This window comes from Eretmochelys imbricata, chromosome 1 (assembly GCF_965152235.1).
Source record: "Eretmochelys imbricata isolate rEreImb1 chromosome 1, rEreImb1.hap1, whole genome shotgun sequence".
Classification (NCBI taxonomy): Eukaryota; Metazoa; Chordata; order Testudines; family Cheloniidae; genus Eretmochelys; species Eretmochelys imbricata.
In genome coordinates, this window is record NC_135572.1 from 56,495,855 (window position 1) to 56,514,252 (window position 18,398).

Here is an 18,398-nt window from a genome sequence, read left to right on the forward strand (position 1 = left end):
GTGATCAGACTCTTTCATTTGCACTTTTGTGACTGAGTAAAAAAAAGTGATTAGGCACAAGGTAATTTCATTTGCACAATGACAAAGCTAATATTTTGCCTCCATTGCATGATTTATTGCTTCCTGTATCATGGCTTTCAGGAGTAGTAAGTACCTGAAATACTAGCCAACAGACTGTATGGAGAACAAGTTAGGACCACCAGTGCCAACAGCTCCTACAGTGATGTGGGGGAGAGGCGAGAGAGAGTGCACAATCTATCAGACTGTAAATATGCTAGAAAAGAGACAAATGTAGCCTAGAGAACATCAAATAGAGCCTGGGTTAAGGGAGAATAAAGGATAATAGAGGGCTACAGGAAGGCAAGAAAAATACATAAAATGTGCTTAACAGATTTGGAGCACTGTGCAGACATGGATCCTCCAAGAGAAAACATGGAATTTATTTCATGAACATCTGAGCACCACAGAATATCGTACAACAAAGCAGAAGACAAGGTTATAAAACAAGAAAGTAATAGAACTCTGTGCCTCTTGATAAGATCTGAGCCTCCCATTTCTAACCCTTCAGGGCAGGAGATAAACAGAACTTAATCAAGATACTGGAGCAGGATTGAATATTGCCAGCTCTGATCCAGTATGATTGTCGGGATTAAATTACATGTTCTAGGGCATTTTTGTGGCAGGCTGAATTTTTTTTTTTTTTTAAACGTCAGGTGTTTGAAGCTGCTCAGATTTGGGATGTTTGAAGTAACCCTGCAATTAAGGGCAGAGTGCAGGAGAGGCTGTTTGACAATATACCACATGTACATTACCATTGTGTGTGTAAAATATTTTAATATACTACAGTGCTGCAGAGAGCAGAGGGGAGGGAACACTGGAGAGGAAAGAAGGTTTAAAAAAAAATCAAACAACTTCTTGATGGTAAACCAGGTTAGGCCACTGAACACAGTCTCTCAAGGGAAACAGTGGAATCACCCACCCGCAATTAGCGTATTTAAAAATAAACCACACAAAATATTAATATGCAACAAGGAATAATCCTGAATTGGCAGGGGGGTGGAGTAGACGACATTACTGGCCTTTTCTTATCTCTAGATTCTGTGACAGTTTCCAAATTCCAAAATGCATGCAGCAGAAACCAGTAAAATAAAGACCATTCTGAGAAAATCTACTTACTGGTTATTTTGGATAGGCTTAAAATGAATTAAATATTCAATCAGTGAATTTGTACCACAGAATTAATGATATTTTTGCTATGTACAATCTATGAGCTGCAGACCATTCCCTCCATTTTGTGTACATAAATGAAAAGAATAGCAAATTTTAGCTTTTTTTAAAAAAGTTCACACAATTACATCTTTCAAATCAGGTGTTAATGTTTTACTATGCACTGACAATGCTATAATTGTTTTGTTTTTTTTAAGTGATCACTTGTTACTTTGATAGACTCCTCCTTTCAAGACTAAGGTCTGTTTCTTTCTCATGATCATCAATCTCTTTAAGAAGTTCCTCCTTTTCCTGGAAGTAATTCCGGAACCATTCAATATGCTCAGCTTTTTGTTTAACACTTAGATATGGATTTTTGGAAAGCCCGCAGGTCACTAGTTCCATGAAGTGGCGAATAGGTCCTTGCTTGGGAAAGTCTTCTAGGTATTTATCCAGAAAGATATGTTCATGAAATTCAACATCATCTTCAATACCTAGAAGGTGAATTGCAAAACACTGTTATATCATAATTTCAGTTTGTCTTGTCTGTGTTCACTAAGTCTTGCATGTAAATTCCTTCTAATTGGTAGAATTAATAGTTCAGTGCTGTACACAAAAAGAAAAAGTGGAATGGAAGAGGACTGTGGTGAGGTCCAATACCACACACTTCGACCTCTGTCCTCCCCAAATAGGAGAGATTTCAGTGCACAAGATGTCATGCCAACATTCACAACTCTTCATTTTCATTTTCTGTTTCTCTTTAAGAGGGCAATTTTTACCTAGATTTCATATTGGGTAATGCCATTGAAGCCTGACTCTGAAATCCATTTCCTTAGCAAAAAACCCTGTTCTTCCATTATATGCAAACACTGGTTTGTTATGGGCTATGAAAGCTGGCCTGCTAGCAATATTTTTTAAAGACTGAATTGAGCATTTACTTGTAATAAGAAATATACTGGTTGCATAACTTTGCAAAATGGTTTAAAGAAAAAAAAAACAAGGTAGTTCAAATGGAACAAGTCTACCTTTGAAGGTATTTGTTACTTGAATGAGTTCCATGCTTATATGTTCATTATATTTCACACAGTTTTAGGTATTTTACTATTAAATTTGAAAGAGGGAATATTTTCAAATACTTCTTTTAACTCTTTCCAGACTTTTGCAATCACAAAAATACAAATAGGTTGAGGTACACACAATTAAGATTTTGAAAGTTTTGTCAGATGTTAACTTTAGCAGTGATGAATGCAAAAATACTACATTAAAAAGCATTCCATCTCAGAGCTATGTGGCATAGTGGTTTGTTACAGACCTTTCACCAAAAATGCCTCAGATCAATCAAGCAGTGATTTTAGTCCTCTTTTCAGTGGATTTCACTGGTTTCTGCTCTGTATTTTGACACTAGTGTTCAAAGGACACACAAATCAAAGTGTAAGATGTTGAGGTCTACAAACTCAAATATGAATAGAAAAAAAAAAGGGGTTGTCTCAGAAATACCATGAGATTTGGCCATATTACCAATCCAGAAATCAAGACACACTGGGGTCTGTGACTGCACAGAGATTTTTTTCCCCCCCTTCAGTTGATTTAAAAAAAACCAAACCTGTCACTAATTAATGCAATTATTTGATAAGGTATAAAATTAACTATCATGAATGCTGTAATACATTTGTAAAGACTGCAGAACAGTAAAATGTTGGTTTATAGATGAACAAGATAGACTTCACTTTTTTTTTTTTTAAAACTATCGGTCTTAAGTTAAAGATCTAGTGGATATTTGCCTACATCCCAAACCCAGCAATTTGGCAAAATTAAGCCTAAAATGTTTATGCCAATGACCAGTACTGTAACAGAGATACTGGCAGCGTTATTTGTGGAAGCTTGCATATCACATATCTATGAGTGTTATTAGTCCTCCACATAGCCGTGAATAAGCACTACAGTTTCCCCACATTAGAAGAGAACATTTAAAAGTATTTAAGTGATTCCAATACACCTAACCCTTTTACAAGCCAAAACCCTTAGAACCAGAGTGACCTATGATGAAAAACATCTCTGTACATTAGCACATTAGTATGGTCCATGCCATCTTAGTAGAACATAATATTGAAGACTGGAATTTTTACTACTATATGTAGGCTTACATTCATTCTCTCTTATACCATAGTAAAGAAAACTCTCTCTGCATTATCGGAAAGGTAAATACTTCGAGGTAATAAAATACAGGAAGTTTGTACCACAGAAATGAGTGCAAATTATTTAGATACTAACCAGGATATGACATTTGGCAATAACCTTAATCATCAAAATTAAAGTAAGATAATAAAGACAGACATATTAGTGCAAGGATTAATGGCATGTCAGCTTCTTCCAAACCTCCAGCAGCACAGCACTGTAGCATGGAAGTGTCTCTCAACTTGTATACCATACTCGCAAAGTTACCATGGTTTCTTTCCTGTTTTTCCTTCAGACACTGCAATTCCTGAAGAAGCTGGAAAAGGATGTCTATTTTCCCACACTGCATCATCAGTAATATGTGCAGTGTTTATCAATACCAGCTACCCATCACCTTTATCTCCCTTGTCCTTGACAAAGAAACCAGATGTTTCCCCCTTCCCAGAAGCTAACTTTTTCTTCACTGATCATATTGGCTTTCAAAGGCATATTTTCGCTGGGCTTGGAAACTCAAATCCACTTTGTAAATACTAGGAATCCTCCAATTATCACTACAATGGGTTCCAATTCCCCTTTTCTCCCCCAATACTTCATGGTTTCCTGAATCAGGAAATCCTGATAGTTATTGTTCGTGATTCTAGGGTCCCCTTATTCCTGTAATCTGTTGGTCATAAAAGTCTGAGAAAAATTGACTGATTTGCTATTAAAAGAATCTGAACAATGCAACAGTGAAATACGGAGGCAGTGACTATTATTATCACTACCATTTATTTGTATTATTGTAGCGTCTATGAGCCCTACTCATGGACCAGGACCCCATTGTGCTAAGCACTACATAAAAAACACAGAAGAAAATGTTCTCATTGTAAGTCCTCTGTGTTCTATACACTCAATGAGTAGCTTTCCACAGAAGTTCAAGGGTACTTTTGGTAGGGTTCTATAGTCACTAGTTCCAAGTATAGATATTAAACCTGATCAGAGTTTTGGAAATGGGCAAATAAGTTTTTCAGATCTTAAAAAATGCTGGCCAACATTTTTTGCCCTTTTCTGCCCCCCCACCCCCTTTTTTAAATTATTAAATAATTTCTATTTCTCTCTAGTAGTAGTGTTCCTTCCTAACCCCAAAACATGAGCACTTGCAATTTAGGAAGGAACTAGAAAAAATGTGTGATAGCTTCACAGTTTGGCATTTAGTTGAGCCAAAACCATTTAACTGGAGAATTACTGAAGCAGCTAACATACGACTGGTAGAACTTTTGCATATAGATGCTGCCAGACGCAATTACATGATTTCGGTTTGCAAAGATTTCCTTTAACCCTATCACTACAACCCTTGAAGCACTAATGATCCAGAAGTATTGGTTCTTCAAAATGAGGCACTTCTATATTGGGAGAGAATCAAGATGCATTTTGTCCTATTTACCCAGTGAGTTATTCAGAAGTTATGTGATCAAGGCATGGATGTACAGCTCAAACCATTTTAAAAAAGGACATGGATGCTCAAGAAGGATGCCTGAAAAAGTAATTGCATGTTTTTTCTTTCCTATCTATATTTTATTTAAAAGTTTAAGAACTCAGGTACCATTATAATGTTCCAAGTTGAACACATCTCTTCCCACAACAGATACATTTTAATTTTGCTTAGGACTGTATAGCCACAGGCTTATCGTATATAAAAGGAAACCTATTTCTTGGTACAGAACTAGGTGATGGAATGTGCTGCTATTGAAGAAACAAGGATACAAAATCTAGAATTAGAACTGGTAATGAGTGCCACTTTTCTGTAAGGCTGTTAGAATTACAACAAATTTGGCACAACTTAATGAGTTTCCCCAAGCCTTCTATTTCACTTTGATGTACCTGATGTGATTAATGACACGTAAACAGAGTTGGTGCTTTGATAGGCCAATAAATTCCATCCTGATTTTTGCAACCTGACCTGTGATAAAGTTTGAAGCTCTCTGTTGGCATTTTCCACATGACCAATTTTTGTGGACAAATCAATAAAGATGCTTGTTTAACTATATGTGAAGACTCCTTGCTAATTCACTACCCCCAAACAGAGTTCCAGCCACATTACAACATCAGAAATGCCTTTGGCTATAGGGATTACAAGATTGCAAAAAACATGACTAGTATATATTTGGATTAGTGCACAACAGAACAGATAGATTCTCATGGAAGCAGTGATTAAATTCTAAGAAACTACCAAAACAGGTTGAGAACATTAAGAAACAGCTCAACCACATTATGCAATTTACAACTCTACACAGAATAGCAGATTTTCAAGGAGTGTCACCCTCCAGAAACCAACTTGTTATGTCTTTAATGATTTAAGACCACTGCCAAACTTTCTACAGTTATTAAAATCTTATCTAAAGGATGTTCACACACTTTCTGTATATCTGTATTTCCTCTTCCATCCATGATGGTCTTTATATTTTCTTGCTGTTTAACTTCACATAGAGATACTTCTATAAAAAAGGAGGAGGTTACTTATGTACTGTATAATGTATGTCCAGCCAGTGGGACGGTTGGAGTGGCTGACTGTTGTAGTGGCTGACTGTTGTGACTGATTTTGCTTATGAACAGACAGGCCTAAGGGAACAATCTGACTGTAATATTCAGTAAATCGTTGTACGTAGTTTTGCTGTAGCTGTGTCAGTCCCAAGATATTAGAGTGACATGGTGGGTGAGGCAATATATCTTGGTGAGAGAGACAAGCTTTTTGAGCTCCACAGAGCTCTTCTTCAGGTCTGGGAAAGGCCCTTAAGTGTGTCACAGCTAAATACAAGATTGAATAGATGGTACATATTCTAAGGGACCATTCAAGATGAAGTGGCCTGTTAATATCCCTGTAGTAATAGGAGAAGGGGAGTTAGTGGGATACAGATTGTTGTAACAAGCCATAAATTCAGTGCTTTATTAAGACCACTTTTTTTAATGTCTCCTTTGAGGATGAGGACTGAGAGGGGAGATACACAATCACTTTGTGAAAAGTGTTCACCCACAGGTGACAGGAAAATATTAAGACAAAAAAAAAAAACACACTATATAAGTGCCTTGGATGATGAACACCACATGTGTAGGATCCCTGGATCTTGAAAGCTGTGTTGTGGGAGGTGATGATCATCATAGCAGCAGAGACATCCATAACTTCACTGGACACTAAAAACTATGATCTTAATAAAGACACCGACTTTATGACTTATTATATCAATCTGTAATCTGTAAGATGCTATAGTAAGAGGTAGTAAGTTATGTAGCTGGGTGACCTTTTGAGGGTTGGATCTGGAGTTAACACCAATGAAAGCATTTAAACTATACCAAAAGGTAAATGATTTGTGGGGTTAGTTTCCTTTTTATATTTGGTTTGTTAACTTTAGAGTGTCTATAGAAGTAGCAGAAATTCTCCAGCTACAAAACCCTACCGAGAACCAGTGAGCTTGGTTGGATTTAAGCAATTTCAAGCCACAGCCCTAGACCTATTCAGTGATCACAACTTCATCAAGCTTCTTCCCCAACTCCTTTTAATATTTAAACAGTTTTCCTTAAAGTTTTGATTAGGGTCTAATAGCAAAATTTCCAGGATGTCTTCATCTGAGGCTTCAGTAACTTAGGACAGCTTAAAGTTGCTTACTTGAGCAAAAGCATTAGTAAACTATTGTATGTGCTAGGCATACCTGAAATACATTATTAAAAAACTCTGAAGCATTAAGTTGGTGCTCTAATTCTCTACAAATATAAAGAGACCACAAAAGCTACAGTACACTTACCCGCTTCATTATTAATAGGGAACTCCCACAGTTTTCCCTCTTTTGTCCACTGGATCATCTCTTCAAAACCATTCCGAGGTGGCTTTTGATTTACTGCTGCAATCTGATTAGCAAGTTCCAGATCCCAGAGTGTAGGTGAAGACTCTAAATAAGAAAAAAAAAAATATATATATATATACACCCCAGACCTGTCAGTTTGCCAGAGAATTATTGACTTAATCATATTTTGTTTAATATTATTACACTTAATGAAGGCTGGTCCTTTCAGATATACATATTTTAAGTTGTAGCTATTAATACCATATTTCATGGTTTGCTTCTGCAATGAAAGCCCACTGAATTCTCAAAGGACTATTAAGCTAGCCTACTGATCTGTCAAAATTGCAGCTAAGTTATTTTAACCCCTTTTCCAAACGTTAATAGGAATTAACTTTTTCCATTATGTGACAGTTTCTGTTTTTGACACATTTTGGCTGCTTTTTGTTAGTCACAAGTTTTTATATTTAACTCAAATTCTGAACTTGGTCTATGCACTCTTTATTAAACACAAGAGGACCTTGTTTAAGGGATTTCCTGGTATTTCATGATTATGCTCTCATTCAGCAAGGCAGCCCACATCTGCAAATGCTCCCAGTTGTTTACTATGAACCTCACCCATCTTGTTTGGTGGCCCAGCTTTTCTGCCAGTTGAGATTTTTGGAAGCCAGAGTCAATCTAGCATACAAGACGGAGAAATCCTGACTTCCCATTTATCTCACTACCTTAAATGTTGTCCTCCTTCATGGAATATACCTTAAATAATCTCAAGACTCACATATTGTGTTATGCCCACAATAAATGAGACTGTCATAATTAATATTAAATGATAAAAAAATATTAACTATACTCAAGGATATGCACATGACTGATCTGAGTAACTATTATATCACTATAATGCTCATCCTCCCACACCCTGTTCCCTCCGTGTTTGCTGTCCCCCAGTCAGACATCGCATCACCCTATCTAAGATTACACTGTAAATTCTTTGAGACCAGGACTATGGCCTAAATTTTCAGAAGTGACTAGAGTTTTTGGGTGTCCAACTTGACATGCTTTAAAGGGGTCTGACTCTTTCAGATGTCTTATGCTGGATACCTGAAAAAGGAGACAGCCAAAATCACTAGTAACTTTTGAAAAATAAGGCCCATGTCATTCTACCTCAATTGTGAAGTGCTAGAAAAACATATATATATTTGCATATAGCATTTAAGACACATAAAAAATACTCTATGCAAATTTTTATAGATTATATATAAAAATTATAATTTTGCATTTTCTCAAGCACTCTCTTGAAAGATTAATTTTGAGGCAGTTACTTCTTCAGACAGTTTACTTTGCTTTCATAAGTGCTAAAAAAACTCCAGTCATCTTTTCCATTAAACAGTCCTTTCTAAAATATTGTAGTATTCCCTCGATTGATCACCCAACCCTCCAACATCCTTGGAATTTGGCCAAAGCATTATATGTTATGAGTCCTATTCATTTACTCATCTCTTGGCTTCATATCTAGCATTTACATAACTTGCAGCAGGCCAATGCAGTGCTCATCTCACCCAGCGTTTTTACTCATTGACACATTCCTTCCTGTTTAATGTCTTTTCATTCTCAGGCACACAAAACAAGCCACTGCCCATCTACAACAGATGACGGTCCACTACATGAGAGCGAGAAGATGCATGGTATTTGGAAGCAGAGATCAGGCAAAAATGCCTTACAATAATTTTCTAACTGCGAAGACTTTTTTTCAAGAAATGTGTCCCAATTTAATAATGGTTTGTCTAATTAACTTTAGTTTCAGTGGAAAAATTATCCCTTTCCATTGAAAAGCCTCCCTTGCGATGGGTTTACATTTTTATGTTGGTCTCTGCAAGAAAGCAAGCTGGAGTTTCCTAAAATGAAAGCTTAAGTCTTCAGAAGTCACATAGTTTATGAGTCACAGCCATTCTGACATTTACTATTTCAAATGTTAGTAGTTTAAAACAAACAAACTAATCTTTGGTCTTGTGGACCACATCAACTAGTTGAATCCAGTAAACTAAATTCTCTTTCTTTCCTTTTCCTTGGCTACAAAAATGGCAGACACACAGACTTTTCCACTCTGGAGAACATTTCTATTTTGAGGGTGATAAATTAGAAAACCTTTGTTCAAATTAATTCATACTTGGCAGAAAATTCTGCCTCAGCCACACCCATCAGTTACCCATTTTCATGTAAATATTCTTTTGTTTGGAGAGGTTAGAAGGATACCCAAAAAAAGATGTAATGGAACATCTGGGGTTACAACATTAATTATAAAGGAATCATTGCTTCTACTTTATCCTTTAAGTATTATATTCTGATAATTTTCTACTAAGCAATCTTCTTTAAAAGGATGGCCCAAAGTTTAAGTTTACAAACATGGTGTGTCTGTTGGATGCAAAACAACCTTACATTTACCTTTATGGAACAGAAAACAGCATAGTGTAAAATGCTCCTTTCTCTACAGATTTAACAGTCTTTAAACAGTTTCCCCTTGATTTTCCACTTGAATATTTATTTTGAAATCCTGAATATTAACACTTGACAAGGAACTTGCATTCACAGTGGGTCTAAACAACGTTTTAGTTCAATATCTGCACTAATATGAGCTAACAAGAAGAAAACAAGGGGAAATAAGTTAAGGAATCAAATAGCTTATTGGTATTTCCTCCTATTAAGGAAAAAATTGTTTTGCAATGAGACTTCTAGTCAATACAGTTGTGTAATATGGCTTCTGGCTTGAAATCTATTGTAGCTTTCCTCACTGCTACTGGGAATTAGACAAGGAAATGCTGTTAAAAAACTGAAAGAGGCATCCTTGTTGAGATCTTATGACAAACCCCATAAAGTTCCCTTGCTTTCAAGTTTTACTTGTGCTATGGTCTATTTATAAATTAGGGTATACATAAATAGTATATGGGTCTTTAAATAGTATGAATAACATTTGCAGTTCTGCTTTTTATAAGGCTGTGTACAAGCTAGTTCAAAGGGTTACTTATAAACAAAAACAAAACAAAAAAAACTAAACACCAGTCATTATGCCTAAACATGCTTGATTCAACCCAAAATTTAACCATCTGAATATGTATTTTTGGAAGGGTAATTTAAAAGAATATATGTAAAATCAGAATGGGCAACATTTTTAAAATCAGCCCTTTTTTACTGACCTAATAATCTTACATATATACTAATTGGATTCCTAAAGGAGACAATTGCAGTATTCTGTTAAACAATGCTCACATTCCATCCCAGAGGTGACTGCATTCAGTAAAATCAGCCGCTGCTTGACAATATGGAACACTCTCCTGTGAAGCCTTGTGTCTGAATGTGGGGATCCTGGTGGATAATCAGCTGAACATAAGCTTCTAGTGTGATGTTTGGGCCAAAAAGAGCTAATGCAATCCTGGGGTGCATAAACAGTAGAATCTCAAGTAGGAGCAGAGAGGTTATTTTACCTCTGTATTTGACACGGGTGCAACCGCTGCTGGAATATTGGTATCCACAATTCAAGAAGAATGTTGATAAATTGGAGAGGGTTCAGAGAATAGCCACAAGAAGGATTAAAGGATTAGACAACATGCCTTCTAGTGATAGACTCAAAGAGTTCAATCTGTTCAACTGAACAAACATAAGGTTAAGGAGTGACTAAGTATCTACACGGGGAACAAATATTTAATAATGGGCTGTTCAATCTAGCAGAGAAAGGTATAACATGATCCAAGGCTGGAAATTGAAGCTGGACAAATTCAGACTGGAAATAAGGTGTAAATTGTTAACAATAAGAGTAATTAACCACTAGAACAGTTTACCCTGGGTCATGGTGGATTCATCATCATCACTGACCATTTTTAAATCAAGATTGGATGTTTTTCTAAAATATATGCTCTAGGAATTATTGTGGGGCAGTTCTATGGACTGTGCTATACATGAAATCAGACTAGATGATCACAATGGTCCCTTTTGGCCTTAGAATCTATGAAATGGCACTATGTGACATTTTAGTACAGGAAATAAAGAAGCTATACAATTGAAACTGCAGGGAGAAATTAATGGAGACAAGACTACCCAAACTAGGAGCTGGTCAAAGCTGTTGAACTAACACTCCTTGTCTTAAAAAACCCTAAAAACAAAACCACAAACCCTGAAATGGGCTCTTTACTGATCTGCAGAGAAGAGTGCCATCTACTGAATCAAACACTATTTCTGCAGCCTTGAGTTTTACACTTGATTGTAACACTTTGCAATGCAACAGTGCCTTTTTTCCCCCCAAAGGAATTCAGAGTATTTTATAAAAATCAGTGAATTCTGATTCATTGCCTACAAGGCATTATTGTACCATTTTACAGAAAGGGAAACTTAGAGACAACTTAAGTGATTTGACCATTCAATGACAGTGGGGAAAGCCAGTCCTGAGCTTTAACCCCTAAATCATACACCCACTCTGGCCTTCATTTTTGGAAGGGTATCCCATCCATGCACCAATCAGGCCTGACCCTGCATAGCTGGTAATATTTGTTGATATAACAGAGTGATACAGCTAAAGGGTTTTCTGTTGTTTTTGTTTAAATAAGATTTCTGTATGTGTTTGAAGTTCATACATGTGAGGGATTATCTACACCAGGTAAAACTAAGCATAGTTTATCCAGGAAATCACAGCAAGGTTCTCAGAATTCTGACAGTACACTTCAATCCTGTCCAGTTTCCCCTGTGACAGTAGTCTCAAGCCTCTTCGGAGCAAGATCTAGTGCAATAGTTTTGCAATATGGACAAACGTCTACTAAGAACTAGGGTAAACCAAGTATACATTTTCTACTGAGAAAATTTGGGGGAATTTTAGTGCTCATGGAAGAAACACCGACAACACTGGCAAGTAGCATCACAGGTCGGCTTTACCACATAACTTCGTGTACATTAGTCCTGATATAGGATCAAAACCTATTATTCCATAACACCGTGTAGAAGTCTTGCCTACCAATGACCAGATTTAGACCACACATTAACTTATGACCAGGTTTGAAACCAGCAAGGTAGCAGCCAACCCCTCTCTTCCATGAGACAGCGAACTTCTCTATTTTTTGAAGAATTTCCTCCATTTGGGTTTTTGTTGTTGCTTTTCCACTAACCTGCTTCAGGTGTCCCTTCTGTAACAGTGGGAGAAACAGGGAAAATATTAAGCCTCCTTCCTAGGTGAAGCCCTCTTCTATAAACAAGGAAGACAAATGATATTTGACATTTCACAACACAGCCAGTTTAAAGTTAGGCTTACAAAACACAGAATATGCTTATTGAACGAAAGTCAACCATCCCCTGGAAACAAAAAATACCAACATATTGACTATTCTACTAAATCTTTAGACTTGGTAACCAAAAGACAAAACATTGCATTTGAGTTACTGCTCTACAATGCAATTAATGAAACACTGGAGCCAGACTCCCAACATACTTTCCTGTGAGGTAATTAGTATAATTGCCATTAATTTACATTTGATTTACTCCTATTTACATATTTAGGAATCTTAATAAAGTCAAATGCTATCAGCCCATGGTACCTTAGTAATAGATAGTTCTTAGAAAGTGCATTTCTTGTTGTTTTTTTTTTAATGTTTTTGTTCTACCACACAAAATATTTCACAATTCAGGAAAAAAGACAACAGCTAAAATCAAACTAACCCTGATTTATGAAGTAAACAGCCTTTTTGGAAGATTATGTATCCACCCTTTCCTCTCTGCCACATGACTAACACTCAAACTGTTGTGATAAGCTATAGTCTAAACAGTGTCATTTCGGGGCTCTCTTCTGGATAGTAAAATATATTTGGATTTTTTTTTGCAAAACATCAACGTCACACTTAATAGGATTCTTTATTTAAAAAAAGAAAGATATTCAACGAGCAAACGTATCTTTAATAAGAGCAGTCAAACTATATTTGAATTCTAAATTAAAAACTCAAACAGCTGGTCTTCTCCCCTCAACCAGTCAAAGTGAATTTTCAGATAATACAAAATAAACAAGAAAATTAGTTCATTGTAATTTAGAACAAATGATTTCTTTAATCATTTAACCTTTCCTGTTTGTGTACATTTCCAATGAAATTCTAGCGTTCGTTTGTTTTATTCATTGTTGCCCAAGCAACACTTGCTTTTCCTGCCCTTAAATTTCATCCCTCTGCTTTCCAGCAGATTTCTGAAGGCCACAACTACTATGGCAAATCTGATCTTGTCAAATTACATATTACTAACGTAGCTACCCTGGATCTATTACACAGTCTCAGAAGAATGTGGAATTTAAACAGATTTGGGATTACATTTTCCTATCTGTTCATAACTTCCAATAATGTTAGTAGCAGATGCCGGCAGGATTTGGAACAAAACACTTACATATAAAGTTACTAGTTCAAGTTACTATAAAGCAGCAGCACCCATTTTGTTGAGATCTGCTAACTCAATTTACCCATTTTCTCCTAACCTTCCCTGGGAACACTAACAACAGGGTATATTTGATTATTAGAATTGTATACCCACAGGAAAAAATTTGAACTTTGAGACTGGTAGTTGAAATCTGCATAATGAACAGTTCATACAACTACACCAGAGGGTCAGAGAACTCATAATTTGTGACAGAGGGAATGTTTTCAAATGCATTGCAAAACATATTTTACTTTCTTTTTATTAAAATATTGTAAGCTGTTTGACCAATTCTATATCAGCTGTTTTTATTGTCTATATTCTAAGTTGCTTTTAGTTTACATTACTTCTTTACATGTTGCAACAATTTTTACCAAACAAACAAAATCAGACTACTGGGATCCACTCAAGTACTGTCACTTTCTTACTGTATCATAATGAAATGACTTTCAGTCTCTACCAGCCTAGGATGAATTAATATCCTCAGCCTAAAGGTAACAGGCTACTGAACCATTCAAAAATTCACAATGCATTTAGTTATTCTGCTCCTTACACTGGCATCATTTACAGCTCCCCAAGAACACTGAAAACCTTGGGGCAAAAGTTTCTGTACAAGTCAATGAGGGCTCATTCTCTTCCCTTGTTCAGTTCCCTGTTCTCCAGTCTCAGCCTGGTCGATTCCCTCTCCATCACTTGCTGCATTTTGGGGGTTGAGAAGTGGAGCCATTATGTACTGTTCCCAACTACATGAAACTCTCCCTTCAAGATACTTTTCTAACTCCCACATAAAACAATTGCCAAAAATCAGAAAAAATCATATTACTTAGAAACATTTCAGCATCTACAGATGTTTTCTGATGATATAACTGCACGTTGCCTTTGGGTTTTTACAGTATGATCTACATGGCTTTGGAATTCATATGCTCCTGTTTGTTCCTCACTTAAAATCATAATTTTCTGATATACTGAAATAAATCTGTCTCAGCCAAGGAATGCAAGGATATTGTACAGCTACTGACCCAGGAATGTTTATTTCTCAGTTATGCAAATCTTGCCTTCCAAATTTCCCACATATATGCCAATAAACATGGTTCTCTAAACTTCTAACCCACTAACTCCACTTAAAGTCAGATTTAGTTAATTTTAAAAGGCATTAATCTTATTGGGAATAGAAATGCGGGGAGAAATACCCTAAGACAGTGGTTCCCAAACTCGGGTTCGCAAAATGTTACAGGGGGTTCTCAGGAAAAAATTCCCGAATGGCGGACAGAGCTGTCCCTAGAGACCCCGGGCAGCACGGGGCCAGCAGCCTGGAGCCTCTGGACTTCCAAGAGCTAAGCAGATCAAAGCAAGCATATCTATCACACTGACGAGATTTAAACTTCAAGATTCCTTATAAGAAATGGAAAGGGAGGTGGATATTTTTTGCTGTCTTTAAAATTAAATAGGCAGCTAGTATTGTTTTTAAAATCATTACAAAGAACAAGTTTAAGCTTGCTTGTAACGTGTGTTGTTTGCCTGGACTGCTCAAGACCTGAATGCTTGTGTAGGAGGAACTCTTTCAGCTGGCTCCTTAAATCCCTTCATGCTGTTCCTCATCTGATACTCCTTGATGAAACCTAGGAGCCTTGACTTATAACAGGCTTATTCAAAGTGAGACAAGCTATGGAAGTGAGATCTTGGAAGAGTATTGGTGTTTTCATAATGTAATAAAAATATTGTAATGATAAATAATAAAAAATAGTGTGTAATAAGTATGTCATAAGAACAAATTTTATATTTCCAAGAGCACTGCTTTTATAATTTATACTCAAGTAAAGGAGAAAATCCCTGGAAATATTCGTTTTTAGGCGGAGGTTCGCGAGACTTGACATTTTAGTAAAAGGGGTTCACAAGTTGTTAAAGTTTGGGAACCATGTCCTAAGACAAGTGATTGTAAGGATGCCATGTAGACAGTGTATTTTAGGGACAGACTACAGGATGAGAGAACAGATAACAGTATAACAAAGTAAGGGTGCTCTATTAACTGAGTAAAAAGAGCCTGGGTTAATTTAAAAAAAAAAAAAAAAAGGACACCAACAGTAAAAGGCACAGTCATTTTCAGGGAGAACTCTCAAGTCACCATTTTAAATCATTAGGTCCATGGTAGACAATTTTGATGCCTGGGGCGACAGTAAACTAAAGAAATGACTCAGGTGCAAAGTTCCTATTTTCCTTAGCAAGAGGAAAAAAAAACAAAACCCTCAATTGGTGAAATATTTCTACCCAGAACATTTTTCGAAGTGTTCCTTCAAATGACAGTAGCACTTTAAAGCTTTTCCGCCCATCCCCATAAGATGATCGAGAATGAGATGTAAAATATTGTGCATAAGTGATACATTCAAAACACACTTGAACAGCAAAGTCAAAAAGTAGATTATATATTAGCACTAAAGATTTGCAACAATCAGGTTTAATTCCCAAAAATTGCATTTACTTTGATCAGCTTATTAAAATTAATTATGTTCTTACACTAATCAACTTTAATACTATGTTTGGGGGAAAAAAAAAAAAAAAAAACTACTTATAGTGTAAGAAACACATTTTCTTTTGTTTCCTACAGTATAATGCAGGGGTGGCCAACTTGTGGCTCGAGCCACATGCGGCTGTTCAGAAGTTCATATGCTGCTCCTTGTAGAGGCGCCAACTTTCCAATGTGCCAGGGGTGCTCACTGCTTAACCCCTGGCTCTGCCACAGGCCCTGCCCCCACTCCACCCCTTCCCACCCCCTCCCCTGAGCCTGCAGTGCCCTCGCTTCTCCCCCCACTCTCCAGAGCCTCCTGCACACCCAAAACAGCTAATTGGGAGGCGCAGGGCGGGTGGAGGAGGCGTGGATCGGTGGGTCTGCTGGTGGGTGGGAGGCTGCTGACATATTACTGTGGCTCTTTGGCAATGTACATTGCCAAATTCTGGCTCCTTCTCAGGCTCAGGCTGGCCACCCCTGGTATAATGCTGACTCCACATTCCAGATATAGATGCATTTTTGTGGAAGATGTAGAAACTCAGAGAACTCTTTAGCTTTGACGTTTAGGAGTATAGTTGGTGTTTCTTTATTACTAGAATTTAAAAACTTAACTGGTCAGTATTTTATTGGGGGAAGGAACACAAAGAGAAAACAGGCAAGTAGAGAGTACCTTTTACTTCCAGCAAATTCAGACAGGATACCTCTTTGAAACATGTCACCTTGCCCATCATCATCATCATCAAATGAAATTTGACTGGATGGCCTGGATACACCACGGGTGAGACGGCGTTTCCCAATCTTCATGTCTGCAATAACGTTGCTGATATCAAAAAGACAAGTAGAACAATGAAAATTCCACAGTATGAAAAAGGTAGCAAGCTTAGTTACATGTTTTAATAAGGCAAATTATTCCAAATAAGCCTATATTGTGCAAACTATATGGAAGAACTAGACATTTCCACAAAACATCTGTCAACATTCTGAAGAAGTCTTGTTTTTTAGAATAAAGAAAATACCACTTACCTGCTATTTTCTAAATTTAACAAAAACATAATTTCAACTTAGCAAACATATGCCAGTTACTGCCCTCCTTGAAGAGAAAATCCAATGATGAACGTTCTTTGAATTGCAAATTGAAATATTTTTATCTTATTTCATGCTGCCATATACTATGTTCAGAGACTGCATTAGACATTAATGCAAACGTGCAGCAAACGGGAGTTTCAAAAGATCATAGCTACAGATCCTGTGCTTGGAGGTAGAGGGATTTGGTGTGAGGAACACTGGTTCACCTATGGGGAAAAGGGTCTGTATAGTTTGGATGGCTTCCATCTCCACAGAAGAGGAACCAATTTTATAGGAGAATGGCTGGCTAGAGTAGTCAGAAGGGTATTAAACTAACAACAAAAGTAGAGGGTGAGAAGCGGGAACTATTGAGCACTCATTTAACAGAATATCAAGATGTTGAGAACAAAGTTAATCAATCAATGCACCAAGGAATGTGAAGAAAAATTCTTTAATTGCTTATACACCCAGGATAATAAACAAAAGGAACCAGAATTGTTCATCTATAAGGAAAAATTCAATCTAGTTGGTATTAATGAAACCTAGTAGGTAGATTTGCACTACTGAAATGTTAAAAAAAAAAACAACCAACAACAAAAAAAACCAATGGATAAAACTGATTTAGTAAGGATCAAGTGGCCAAAAGGGATACAGGAGGGCACTGTCAAAAATGGCATTACCTGTTTCTGAGTAATTGAAAGAAGAAAACAATATTGATCAATGTACTGAGAGAGAAAAAAAAACCAAGATTGGATACTACTTTGTCTGCGCTACGGACCACCAAATCACACCAGAGAACAGGACGACCATCTCCTTACATGCCTACCTACGATGTGTGTGGGGGGGGGAGGGAGGGGAAGCACTATCCTGGGGGACTTCAATCTGAGCAACTTACGCTGGAAGTCTCATGCTTCAAGTACTAAAACGTTCTCAGAATTTCTAAATATTTCAGATGACAATTTCTTAACTCAAAAAAGTGTTAAATTCAACACAGGGGAACTCTGTATTAGACATCACCTTGACAGATAGGAATGGATTGCAGAACTAAAAACTAGTGGCAGCTTAAGTACAAGTGATCATAATTTGATCACAATTTACGTGCGAACCGAATAAAGTCCATACAAGTAACAGCTGGTATATACTTGGTGCTTTAAAAGGGTCAATTTCACAAAGTTGAAAATAGTTACGACCCAAATCAGTTGAGAGGAAGA

The 18,398-nt window shown here is 36.8% G+C and overlaps 1 protein-coding gene across 1 annotated transcript in view; it reads right to left on the reverse strand.

Annotated features, from left to right (window-relative positions):
- Positions 1 to 399: 399 nt before the first annotated feature.
- Positions 400 to 18,398, reverse strand: part of MRPS31 (mitochondrial ribosomal protein S31) — a 30,732-nt gene continuing 12,733 nt past the window's right edge. Inside the window, exons 4-7 of the mRNA XM_077810722.1 lie at positions 16,793 to 16,942; positions 12,338 to 12,414; positions 7,158 to 7,301; positions 400 to 1,700 (exon numbers count right to left, since the gene is read on the reverse strand). Of these exons, the coding sequence (XP_077666848.1) occupies positions 1,435 to 1,700; positions 7,158 to 7,301; positions 12,338 to 12,414; positions 16,793 to 16,942 (637 nt within the window). The 3' untranslated portion in view covers positions 400 to 1,434. The remainder of the gene's footprint in view (positions 1,701 to 7,157; positions 7,302 to 12,337; positions 12,415 to 16,792; positions 16,943 to 18,398) is intronic.